General features: G+C 34.6%; 1 protein-coding gene across 2 annotated transcripts; it reads right to left on the bottom strand.

Annotated features, from left to right (window-relative positions):
* Positions 1 to 516: 516 nt before the first annotated feature.
* On the bottom strand, positions 517 to 10,692 carry LOC149738455 (zinc finger CCCH domain-containing protein 7A-like). 2 transcript variants are annotated; one of them, XM_089875374.1, is made up of 20 exons: positions 10,109 to 10,692; positions 9,684 to 9,837; positions 9,098 to 9,226; positions 8,698 to 8,737; positions 7,514 to 7,711; positions 7,285 to 7,321; positions 7,090 to 7,214; positions 6,172 to 6,918; positions 5,869 to 5,950; positions 5,478 to 5,636; positions 4,868 to 5,045; positions 4,366 to 4,617; positions 3,628 to 3,838; positions 3,338 to 3,507; positions 3,087 to 3,206; positions 2,699 to 2,906; positions 2,370 to 2,499; positions 1,959 to 2,086; positions 1,580 to 1,737; positions 517 to 1,454 (listed from the first exon to the last, which is right to left on the bottom strand). In XM_089875374.1, exons 1-20 carry the CDS (start codon positions 10,662 to 10,664, stop codon positions 1,253 to 1,255), a joined length of 3,984 nt encoding a protein of 1,327 aa, XP_089731500.1. In that variant the 5' UTR covers positions 10,665 to 10,692; the 3' UTR covers positions 517 to 1,252. The 2 variants fall into 2 exon arrangements, with proteins under 2 accessions (XP_089731500.1, XP_089731501.1); XM_089875375.1 differs by having other exon boundaries at positions 2,723 to 2,906.
* Between the last annotated feature and the right edge of the window lie 1,017 nt (positions 10,693 to 11,709).

The raw sequence follows: 11,709 nt of genomic DNA, 5'->3' as shown, positions 1-11,709 counted from the left end.
ATACTAATATATATGATCTATTCTAGGTTCTAGCAAAACATTATTAAAATAAACTCAATAACTTTCGCGTGGCGGGGCAATGAGAGTCTTTATAACACGCGTGTTCTGTTTCACACATGGTACCAGCTTACGAGTTATCCCGTATAGTAGGGGAGGGGAAAATGGGACACATTTTCTCATTATATTTTCTTATCATATTTGGTATACACGACTCCCATGGCGCGTCGTTAATTGTTTAAGATCAGCATATTATGTAGTAAATATGTCCCATCTTAACACACAGTATACTATATGTAACTTTGTAAGTAAATATTTTGAGTGATTTTTTTGTAACGTACAGATGATATTTTAGATATCCCAAAAGTTATCAATGGGTTGGAGCATTAGAACTTATACGTGTTTAACGCCCACAATGATAGAAGAATCAGGCCCGAGGTTGCAGGAGAGCGCGCCAACTACTGTGGCAGCACGACACTGTTGATAAGCAATGCATATTCAAATATCAAATACACAACGTTTTCGGGACCATTTTATTTTAATATTCACAAATAGGACGCCTGAAACCATTACTCACATCGAACGCATAAACATCAGTTATCCGAAATCTGAAACTGCGAATCGTACAAATGAAACGAGTGCACAACGTCACTGGGTTCGTATGAAAAAATGACGTGTTGCTCTGTGGCACAAAAATATAGGGGTAATTTTCTCTGTATCTAAAAATGACAAGAATTGAAGAATATTCCAAACGAGTGTGACTATACTTAGTGCAGACTTTACAATGAAGACTATTTAAACTAGTTTTGAATGAAAAGAAAGTACTGACCAAGCAGGGTGGCTTGGTTGGCTATGGCATCTATGGAAAAGAGAGAATGCTTGTATAAAAATGAGAATTGAAAAGAGATGATGGGGCACTAATGAAAAGGTTCAAAATGTGAGGTTGAGATGAAGGTGACTTCGGTACCAATACGCTGAAAGATAAACTCTTCAAAGGCACACGTTAAAGGTTTACTGAGGCTTTAGTATCTAAAGAGTTTGGCACATGTTGGAATAACACATCTCCCCAATGTACGGAGTGTTCATTTCTAGTTCTGGTGTTTGTGGGTAATAATCTGAGTATTTCAATAAATCAGAACAGAGACTACGAGTACTACGTCATAGGGTGCCCAGTAGCGCCATTAACGAAACGCACGAAACAAAACGAATATTTCTGAGGAACAACGAACAATGGGGGTTATAAATGAAGGAAATCCTAAGCCTCCGGTGCTTGGTTTATCAAATTGTTCATATCATCTCCTGCGTCGATCAAATGATCATCTTGGGCCTTTCGTATTCGGTTTATAACGTACTGTCGACGATGGACCCATTCCTCAAGCTCTTCTTTCCCATGAGCAAACGAACAAGTGTTATCACTTGCTGGTAGAAAGTCAAACTCACAAACACCTTTCTCATGTCTAGGAAAAAAAAACAACAAAAAAATACATTTTTATTTTATACTTAACTGTAAACTTAATATATGCCTTAATGTCAAAATAGCCATACCATCCGAAATGTCTACCCTGTACAACCCAATTAATACCTTTCGCAAAGTTTATAATTCCCCCCAGGTTTCCTGAATTTCCAGTGCCCATCACTGTCAGAAATTGCGCGCATTTTGTGTTTTTCAGATAAACAATGATGTTCCCACTGTCGCTGGCCATTGCATTCTTTGTCGCATAACCAACAGTGGTATGAGCTCTGTTCAGAATATAACAAAAATTAAATACTGTAAAAACAAAAAAATCAGTTTGTACCAGAAGGTTTTAATTTGCAGTAATAAAACAAATAACTTAAGATACCCAGTTCTGAGCATTACAATAATGTACATTCATTGTTTATTTTGCAGCATCAAGAAGCCAGGTAAGTAAATACTGCTGAGTGCTGAACAATCTCAAGTGTAAATAAATATTTGGACTCACCTGATGAAGAATAGTATCAGTTGGTAGAACAATATTACTTGTATCAGTTGTAAACGATTGATTCTTTGAAGCCAATTTTGCTTGTTTTGCTTTCGTTAATGCTTCGTACAACTCTTCCAAGTCTTTTACTAAAACAAAAACAAACAAACCTTTATGCAAAGGAATAAAATCTATTTATTTCTACATTTTACTAATGACATTTAATCAAAAGGGTAAGATGCATGTTCTTTAATTCCAACTACCTTTTTTTAGGCAAACAGTTACTAGAAATCAACCTTCTAGTACAGCGTTTGTAAGAATTGACCATCCATTATTCAGTTACAAAGGAGATAAGCCTGTCATAGCTGTTAACAATGAACAATAAAGCCAGCTACGATTTCGCATGAAATTCCCACACAACCAACTACTCACAATTATTATCCCTGAGATACATCCAGATATCCATTTCCTCCTGAGAATGTGCGAAGTTACATTTTCCTGAGAAAGCGCATCGTTTCTGTCGACGAAAGTTTTCGCACAGTTCGAATCTTACTGGAAGGTTCTGAAAAATAATAATAATGTTTTGTAGAAAAACAGGTTTGTTAATGAATGCTAGAGATTGAGGTAGGAAGAAAAAAACACGCACTCACAAAAAGCAAACCAAAACTTTCATTGAGCTGAAGCGAATGTCTGCCATGACTTTTTGATCTAGGCAAGTTGTATTTGAAGCAGGAGTGGCAAGACAAAAATTGGAGACTTACGATTTGGCAGGCGCCGTTATTCACCTTATTCTTTAGGTACGGCAGATCACGTATTTGCACCCAGCGCTTGGCAGTGTGCACAAGGGCTACTTTCTTGTTGGTAGTCCACGAGTGTTGGGCACGAGCTGTGCAATATTTCATGTCTTTCGTTGCTTCGTTTACCTGACCATTTTTGTGACACAGTGAACAAATAAACTTCACTTTCCATCTGAAAAAAAATAGTCATTTAACCACCTACTGTGTATTCCTTACTAACTTGATTTTATCACATCAAAACAGATTCAAAATACTAAACAAATTTACAACATGGTTCAACTCATTACAAAAAAAGTCCAGTTTAAACAACTAATGCTAAACCAAATTGTGACAAATGACAATCATTTCCCACCTAAATGATCCAAGGTCACCTCCTTCAGAAAACAACATTGAATTTTCTGATTCTTTATTGACAGCAGCTTGCTTCTTAATGTGTTCCTGTGCTTGCCTCACAACCTCTGCTGCTGTGAGGCTATGAATTCAAATGTGAATTAACCAATCAGAGTAAAGCATTTTACACAAACTAAATTATTTATTTGTTAAAATACATTCTCAAGACAAAACACATTCAAATGGTAAAATACATTCAAATTATTCACTCACTCTTCCTTCTCCATGATTGCCCATATATCTCTCTCCACAAGACTGTGAGCAAAATGACAATCTTCACCACGAGTGCATTGAAATCGAATGGCATGACGACAGAGAATGGCTTGTTGGATGGGGAACCTTATCTCAGTGAAACGAACTGAAGATTCGCGCAATATATGAGTCTGATAAAACAGAAATAGTTTGAAAAATTGGCAGGAAAATAGTTTAAGCATAAAAAAGCCATTACAATGCAACGAAAAAAGTAAATCTAGTAAAAAAAAACAAAATCAGAGGTAACTGACCAACTGTTGGTTTTCTTCTGTATTTAAATGAGGGCAGCTCTCATTGGTGCATTTGTTTGAATTGCCTGAAAACATACTAATGATGCGAGGTTTGTTCTGGAAGCAAGATCGACAGAGAAAGTCAAACGTTCCACGATGTTTGCAGATAAGCAAACCAACCAAAGAAAGCTTGTTCACATAATTCAGATCCATTGACTTGCACAGCCATGCTCTGCGCAAGTGGAGATAAAAGATTAAGAGTGGAAGAGTGACAGCCAAATGGTATGCAGAAGTTGTTTGAAATAAACTTTATGCTCTTTTCCATATGAGTAATATAAAACATATTAAGATAAAAAAACACAGTAATATTCTAACAGAAGTCACACATTGTAATGTGATTACACTGTCAAAATATGTCATGTCACGTGCCCATGTTGTTTAAAAACTATCTGTTTTTTGATAATTCTGTAAAATTATATTGATTGGAAACTGCTGCAAGGCAGCTGCAGCAGCATGCAATTATAACCAAGCTAATTGTGGGTTGCAAAATGGCAGATGTGAGAAAATAAATTTGAACTGCAGTTGGCAATATTGATTGAATTTGTGTTTTAAACAAAGTTGATCTATATTAATTTATTAAAACAAGCAGATATTTAGGAATATTTCCATAGACACTTCCAAGCATTTCCTAAGCCTACTGGTACAAATAACAATAAAACACAAAAAAAATTCCATTTTTTTCTGTCATCGATAGTTCACCTGTTAAGCATTCCTTTCCTTTCAAGTGTCCATACATCAATCTCTTCTTGGTTGTAAGCAAATGTACACACGGCAGGGTACGTGCAATCCTGCCCAGCCATCAGATCCTTGCATATATAGTAAGGACCATCATATAACTGGGCCTTAGACTGCGGTTGAGGTCTTGGTCGTATTTTCAACCAATCCTTGTTGCCACGGCGACGACAAAGAACAATATTTTTATAGCAGGAATGGACAAGACTATCATCGTGTCTAGATTTAAACGAACACTTTTTAAATTATGGATTCACCTGTCGTAACATATAGAAAATTATATCAGCTCAAATAAAGATGAAACTGCACCACCGGCAGTGTTCTGGAAAAAAAGTATATATAATATATATATATATGTATGTAGTAATACTGTTAGTCTGGTATTTTAATGTTTTCATAAACTTTTCTGTGGAATACAATATACAATAAGTTCTGAAGCAATGTCGAGTGTAAAATAATATTAATCCACCTGAAGTCTGTGACCCTTGGTCCAGTCCTCAAGACACAGTCGGAACATCCGAGTTTAAACTCGTGCGTATCATGAAGTGGATTGCGCAATATCTCGCTCAGCGAGTCGTTTGATTGGTTGGTTTCAACAGCACCAATGTTGTTGTTTATAACAGATGATGGTGTGCTGTTTACTACTTCTGATGAGGTTGGAAGGTTTAGATATAATTATGGTAATAAAATATGTTTACTAATTTAATTCAAACCAAAAGGGAGTAACTTATAAGGTAGGCTGATGGTTTTTATCAACAAAAATATTTTAATGCTGAAGTGATAGGCTGCTTCGTTTGTACAATTAAAATCGGGCAACAAAAAGCTTCACAGTGATATAAATAGATGTGATTGTACCAAAACGTAAACCATGGGGACACACACACTAGTCACAACTCACAATATAAATAAACATGATATATTCACAAACATCAAAGTTATACTTTTTGTAAAATCAGCATTCATAAAAAGCTATACAAAAGATGCTGCATACTATAATATAACCAGTTTAAAAAAACAAAAAAAAAATATATATATTATATATAACCAAGAAACACAAAAAAAAAAACATTATTACAGACCTGTATCATGGCTTAGCAATGAAACAGACACAGGCAATTGTTGTTGATTTCCTGCGGATATTCCTAACATTGCAGGTCCGAGAAATGAGCCAGTGAACCCACTTTTTGAGGTATTCATTGGAAAATGAGTATAGCTTGATGTGTTGTGCGTTGAATTGCCTGCAGTGTTTAAATTAATGTTACATTCTGCATACATTTATTACCAAATTCAGTGTGATTAACTTTCAATAAATATATAAAGTGTTTTTAAATTAAAAAAAAAAATTCAATATAAATTTTTCATTTTTTTGTTTTGTTTTGCATAGCGGACAACTTAGTAAAAATTTAAATTTTTTTGTCATATAAAAGGGATGTTAGGGTTGTTTGCATATTACTAACTGAATTACTTTACCTTGAAAACCTGGATCGCTGTTTAACGAGTTTGGCCAAAGCGACTTGGAATTTGATGTAAGCGTTAATGAATTTACTTTATGCTGCAAAACAAATAAAAAGTGAATACCTACTGCTGTCTGTGCACACAGAGGTAAAACGAAAGCAGGTACAAGAATTAATAATAGACACTTTTACTTCAGTACATATAATCTAGTAATAATTACATTATTACAACAATGATTGTTAAGAAGAAAGCAATAACTGGCTATTTTACAAAAATAAATCTCAACTTTATTGAAAGATTTACTTAGAAGAAACTTACATTTAAGTTAGTTTTTAATTCTTCTTCAATTCCTCTTGCAAGTTCTTCATCAATCGTGTTATCTACACAACCTCTGTTTGTCGGTGCACTGTTTATTCCTGAGAGAGCGTTAGTTGTATCGTTCCATGGACTTCCTGCACTAGAGGGATATGAATTAGCTGAGTTGACCTGAGGTCGGCGGAAACCGATTGGAAGAGGCATCGAAGATTCTCGATGAAGTCCATTCGTTTGCTCCATGGGATAAAGAACATCTTGGGAAAAGATAGAAGACTTTTGTTGAGGAGCTTGATATGGAGTGTTTGTGAAGAGGTTCTGCCCTGGCCTGGTTATTGGACCTGGAACTGGATTGTCAAGAAAATTTCCGGAAAAACCAGAGAAACCCGAACTGTTGCTGTTTTGGTTAAAATATGGTTGAAATTGACTTCCAAGTGGGGAAGAAAACGATTCATTCGGTTGCAAGGATTGTGTACCGGCACCCAAGAGAGATCTACTCCCGTTTCCAAAGTTGGAATATGAGGAGAGGAATCCGTTGTGGGCATCACCGGATCCGTTCATCATCGACCAACCTCCTCGAGATCCATTGAAGGACCCACCATCCATCGGATTTCGAGGAAAAAAACTGGAAGATATCCGGTTTCTTCCATCACCTATCGCTCCTTTATTGTTACTCAAACCAAGCGATTGTTCATCATTCATGTTTCCCATGCTCTGCTTCAAGATGCTGCATAACTGAGCCGATTCAGCATCCTGAAAGGAAGGGTTTTAGAGCCAAAATATAAAACCTTAACTATGTATGATCTGTTAAGATTTGATTTAAAAATTTGTAAAGAATATTAGAACACTTTGATGTCAAAAACTGAATTAAACATGTTTTAACTTAAAACTATTTAACAGAAGATAAAGTGTCTAGTGACTTACAAATGTAGCAACTTGAGAAAACTTCAACATGAGAAACAAAGCATCGTTTCTACGACCACAATTCACCAAACACCTTGCTTTAAACCTCAACGCAACTTGGTTGCTGCCGTTGCTTAAATTAAACGCTGGAAAACGTTTAAATGTAAGTTTGTGTACTATGATAATGGGAAGTAGGTAAATGGAATCGTTTCAAACCTTTTTCTGCATCTTCCAAAGCAGCTGAATTGTTTCCCTGAAATTAAGTGACAAAGTTTATAAGTTTCATTTAGTATGTGTCAAAATGCAGCTAACATTAATCAACTGTATTTATAATTTATAATATAAATATAAAAAATATAAAAAAAAAATTAACTTGCTTTGTAAAACAGTCTGAAAAATCGCAAAAAAGTAAAACTAAGATAGTAGCAGCCATATGAAGACTCACGGAAGTTAGATGAACACTTGCTCTCTCCATAAGTAACTTCTCAAAGTTATCCATGTATCCATTGATACCCTCCTTCTTCATATATGCGCATATGTTGATGGCTTCATTCAATTGAGCAACTGATTCCTTAAACAAACCCTCCCTGCATAACTCTGTTCCCTCATGCATCATCATTTCTTTCAGTTGGTTCAGGAATGTCTGTTGAAAGTCAAAAAAAAAATAAACAATTAATTTAAGATCCCAAATTAATAAAAATAAAACACATTTTTAGGAAAGAAAAACCCAAAACCATTTTCAGCAGCACAACATTTTAAATATTAACATTTCCTTGTTATTTACAAACATTATTCTTTAACTAAAACAACCACATTAGCATCGCTGCACCAAAGTCGATATAACAAATATGCATGTCGGCTTTCAATGAAAATATACAAATTTAGTCAACATCGTCAAATTTAGTCAACAAGTTCGGAAAATATTGTTCAACTTTTTATTTCATGTAATATATGTATTTTACCAAACTTATCCAAGTCTATTTAAATTAAAAGTATCCTTTGTTTCAAATTTCAGTTCACTTGACAATTAATGGTTACACTTATGTGCATGGAGAACTCATAATCAATTATACAATGGGAGTTCATGGAGTTTATAGCAGATAATTTTCCTTTCCATGCAAAAACAACCACAACAGCTTATTGTTTACGCAGCTGATATAATATTACTTGGCTACCAGTATCATTCATAAATATTGGAACTATTACTCTACTAAGCACAATATGTGCAAATTAGATGTAGAGTATTTTTGTGTATATCAGTGCTCTCCAACCAGTGTGCACATGGGTGCACAAGATATGCATGGTGTGCACCAGTACAAAAAAAACATATATATATATATATATATCATAAACTTGTCACACTAAACAGATAGTTTTTACCAGAACTTTGCTAGAAGAATTATGGGCCCACTATAATACACGATACAAAATAGGTGTTGGCATAAATTGGTCTATACATATAGCTATGACATTATGATTAATTTTACTCATTTGCATACAATACTCAATTGATTTATTTGTCAACACTTCCTTAAAACCTCATGCTAAATTGTCATGAAAAGGGTTTTTGGATATTAAGATATAATACACAAGTTTGAAATGTCTGCAGGGTTTGAGTTAGATACGTACCTCATACAGCTCAGCACTACCACTCCAAGGCATTGGTGATCTATAAATAGAATTCGTGAAATTGTAAACGCTAATGAATAACACTACAGACTAATCAAACTTATGGCTCATAATAACATACTGTCTGAAACAAAAATTAAATTACCCAATGTGTAGATTTATTTTATCAGGTCAAATGAAAAATCCTTTGTCACATTTTACAAAAACAAGCTGAGCAGAAGTTGGACCGAACATATTGAATGGACAATGTATTGTATATCTACACTGCAGTCAAGCATGGAAACTAGATATTATAGTTTATTCAGTTCAACATAATTAAACACACAGAGAAAAATAGATAACAACAAGTCATGTATACTGAGTGAGTCATTAGTTGCGTTGTCGCAGTATAAACACTTACTGTAAAAATTTAAGGCCTTGCTGTATCCTGCGTTTCCTAGCTTCTCGTGGTTCATGGGCTTTTTCTATAGTTGGTTGCATTGTGCTTGAAACAACAGTCCCATTGCCATGTGTAGCAGCTGTTACAGAGCTGAAGAGAAGGGATTAATAATGGAAAGTTATTACAGTGTTGTGGGAATAGGGCAATGCTTTTAAGAAATGTTTATTCTATTACTGTATATTAATATTTAGAATTACCAACAATGACAGTCACATATACATGCAGTTTACAATTGCTAACAATAAACATTTTTTTATTAATTGATTGTTGTATAAGCTGTTCTAACACAACAGCACAGATGCTTCCTGTTTAGTTCCATAGAAAGTACTACAGGCACAATTTGTTTCACAGTTAAGAGGAATATAAACAGTAATATACTCAAGCATGTTCTATGCTTTTAGTTTAAAACAAAACAGTGTTAAGCGATACAGTGAACACACTACAAATAGAAACTTTTCTAGAAGCGCTCTACACAATCAAAAAAAAATTATGACGGTGACTTAAAGTTAAGACTTTGTGTGTTTATCACAAAACAAACTAGTTTTACCTTTGTGTTGATATTGCAACAATAATTGGGGTGGGTAGCGTAGTATCGATTGATTCTGTGGTTTCTGCAACCGAGTGTTCATTTGAGATTCCATTCACCATAACCGTGCTTTCACTTGAAAATTCATTTTTCAATTCAATTGAATTAGTTTCATCTGTAATAAATTTGAAATAATATGTATATATATATATATACAATATACAGGAATATATTTACAATTGAAAGGGCAATAACTAAAGTAATTCGATTGTTAAATAAAATACATCACATTTTTACTGTTATAAATTGGTAAAAAAAATAATAAATGAAAAAACTATAAAATGTAGCCTATAAAAAAGAATATTTCATAAACAAAGATTATTGTTTTATTTAATTACGTATTTTATTTCATCCAGAATTATCTTTATAGCCAATAAGCAAAGTACCTTGTAAAATATTTTCCAGACTTTCAGAACTTCCTTTGATAACTGGAAAAATATCGCTTGCTTTCCATTCCTTCGGAGTTGTCTTTGGCCAATTATTTGGTGGTCGATTATTATTATTTGCTAATTCGACAGACAAAACATTTCCACGATATATTTCTCCACTTAGATTTCTAACAGCGTTAGTTGCCATAGATGGAAAACGCATATGCACCACTGCTTGATCGCTGCTAATTCTACACAATGTCACAGTTCCAAATTTTTTGAAAAGTTTATGCAAGTCCTGAGGGTTGGTGCCGCGCGGCAGATTCTTGACAGTGAGTTGACACGACTTCATGGAGCGCGATGTTGACATCTCAACACTCAGTTTACTTCCAACGAGCTCATATTTATCAAGGGCAGTAATTGCCTTCTGTGCCTCTACTTCGCTCGACATGTGAACGAATCCATAATCTCGTAGAATATCGCAATCAGAAACAGTTCCATAATTCTCAAACAATTCACGCAGCTGAACTGCAGTAACAGTCGGGGCCAGACGCCCTACAAATATCTTAACCATAATCCCTTAAAATAAAAACACAAAAAAGTTATAATATAAAAAGAAATCATAGGAGTAGCCGACACTAGTGAAAAATCCTCCGGTACATAGCAGAATAGGCTTTTGGAAAGGGATAGAGGTTGGTGGTTAGGGGTTGATGGTTAGGGGGTTAGTGGTTATTGGGGTTAGTAGTTAGGGGTTGGTGGTTAACAAAAAAAGTGGGTGGGGGGAATTCTTCACTAGCGCCAGCTTATCTGGGTACAAGGTTTTCATTGTGTTAAGCACATCTGTTATAAAATCTTTTTTTTAATTATTAGATTCGATTTAGCAAACTATGTTCTGTTAGGATGAAACGTACTGTTTATTAAAGTAACTGAGCGATGCAGTTTATATCTTTATTCTAGACAAAAATAAAGCTGTCTTATAAAAGGTCACGTATGCATAAGCAGCAGTATATATAATATACGCAACCGGCCAATCATCTTTCGGTGCGCGAATTTCTATCTCAATCTCCCTCTAACATACATGATCGATAGCATGATGTTTTCTGGACACCAAAAACTACACAGGTATAGGCAAAATCGCAAAATAAACCTAACATAAACGCTAAAAAAACTATTATTTTTAAAAACCCTAAAACTACTTTGAAAGGAACTCGAAATTTTAACAGAAAGGATTTCCCCAACTAAATATTCTCACGCTGTTTCGGGTGCAGTTTATTATTATTTTAACGGGGTGTCTTTTATTTTAAAAATAAAATTCGCTTGGACTTAAAAAGATAAGGTTTGTGTTTAATAAACAATGCCTGTGGTCCCCTGTAAATAACATTAACAACAAACACATTTCTAATTTGATTTTTATTCTAAATTTGTTGTCCAACGTATTCCACCGGAAGAAGTCGACGTCAGTCTACTACGTGTTTGGGCCGATATTTAAACATAATCGACGCTCAATTGGTAATTCGTAGAAAAAGTTTGATTTAATAGGTTGCTGGCAATGTAGCATACACGTAATGACAGACAGTATAATGATCTTTTAAACAAACCAATAACGAAGGTATATGTAT

The sequence above is a fragment of the Ciona robusta genome, chromosome 3 (genome assembly GCF_009617815.1).
Source record: "Ciona robusta chromosome 3, ASM961781v2".
Lineage (NCBI taxonomy): Eukaryota > Metazoa > Chordata > Ascidiacea > Phlebobranchia > Cionidae > Ciona > Ciona robusta.
Note: the sequence above shows the minus strand (reverse complement) of the source record. Positions and strands in the feature narration are given on the sequence as shown.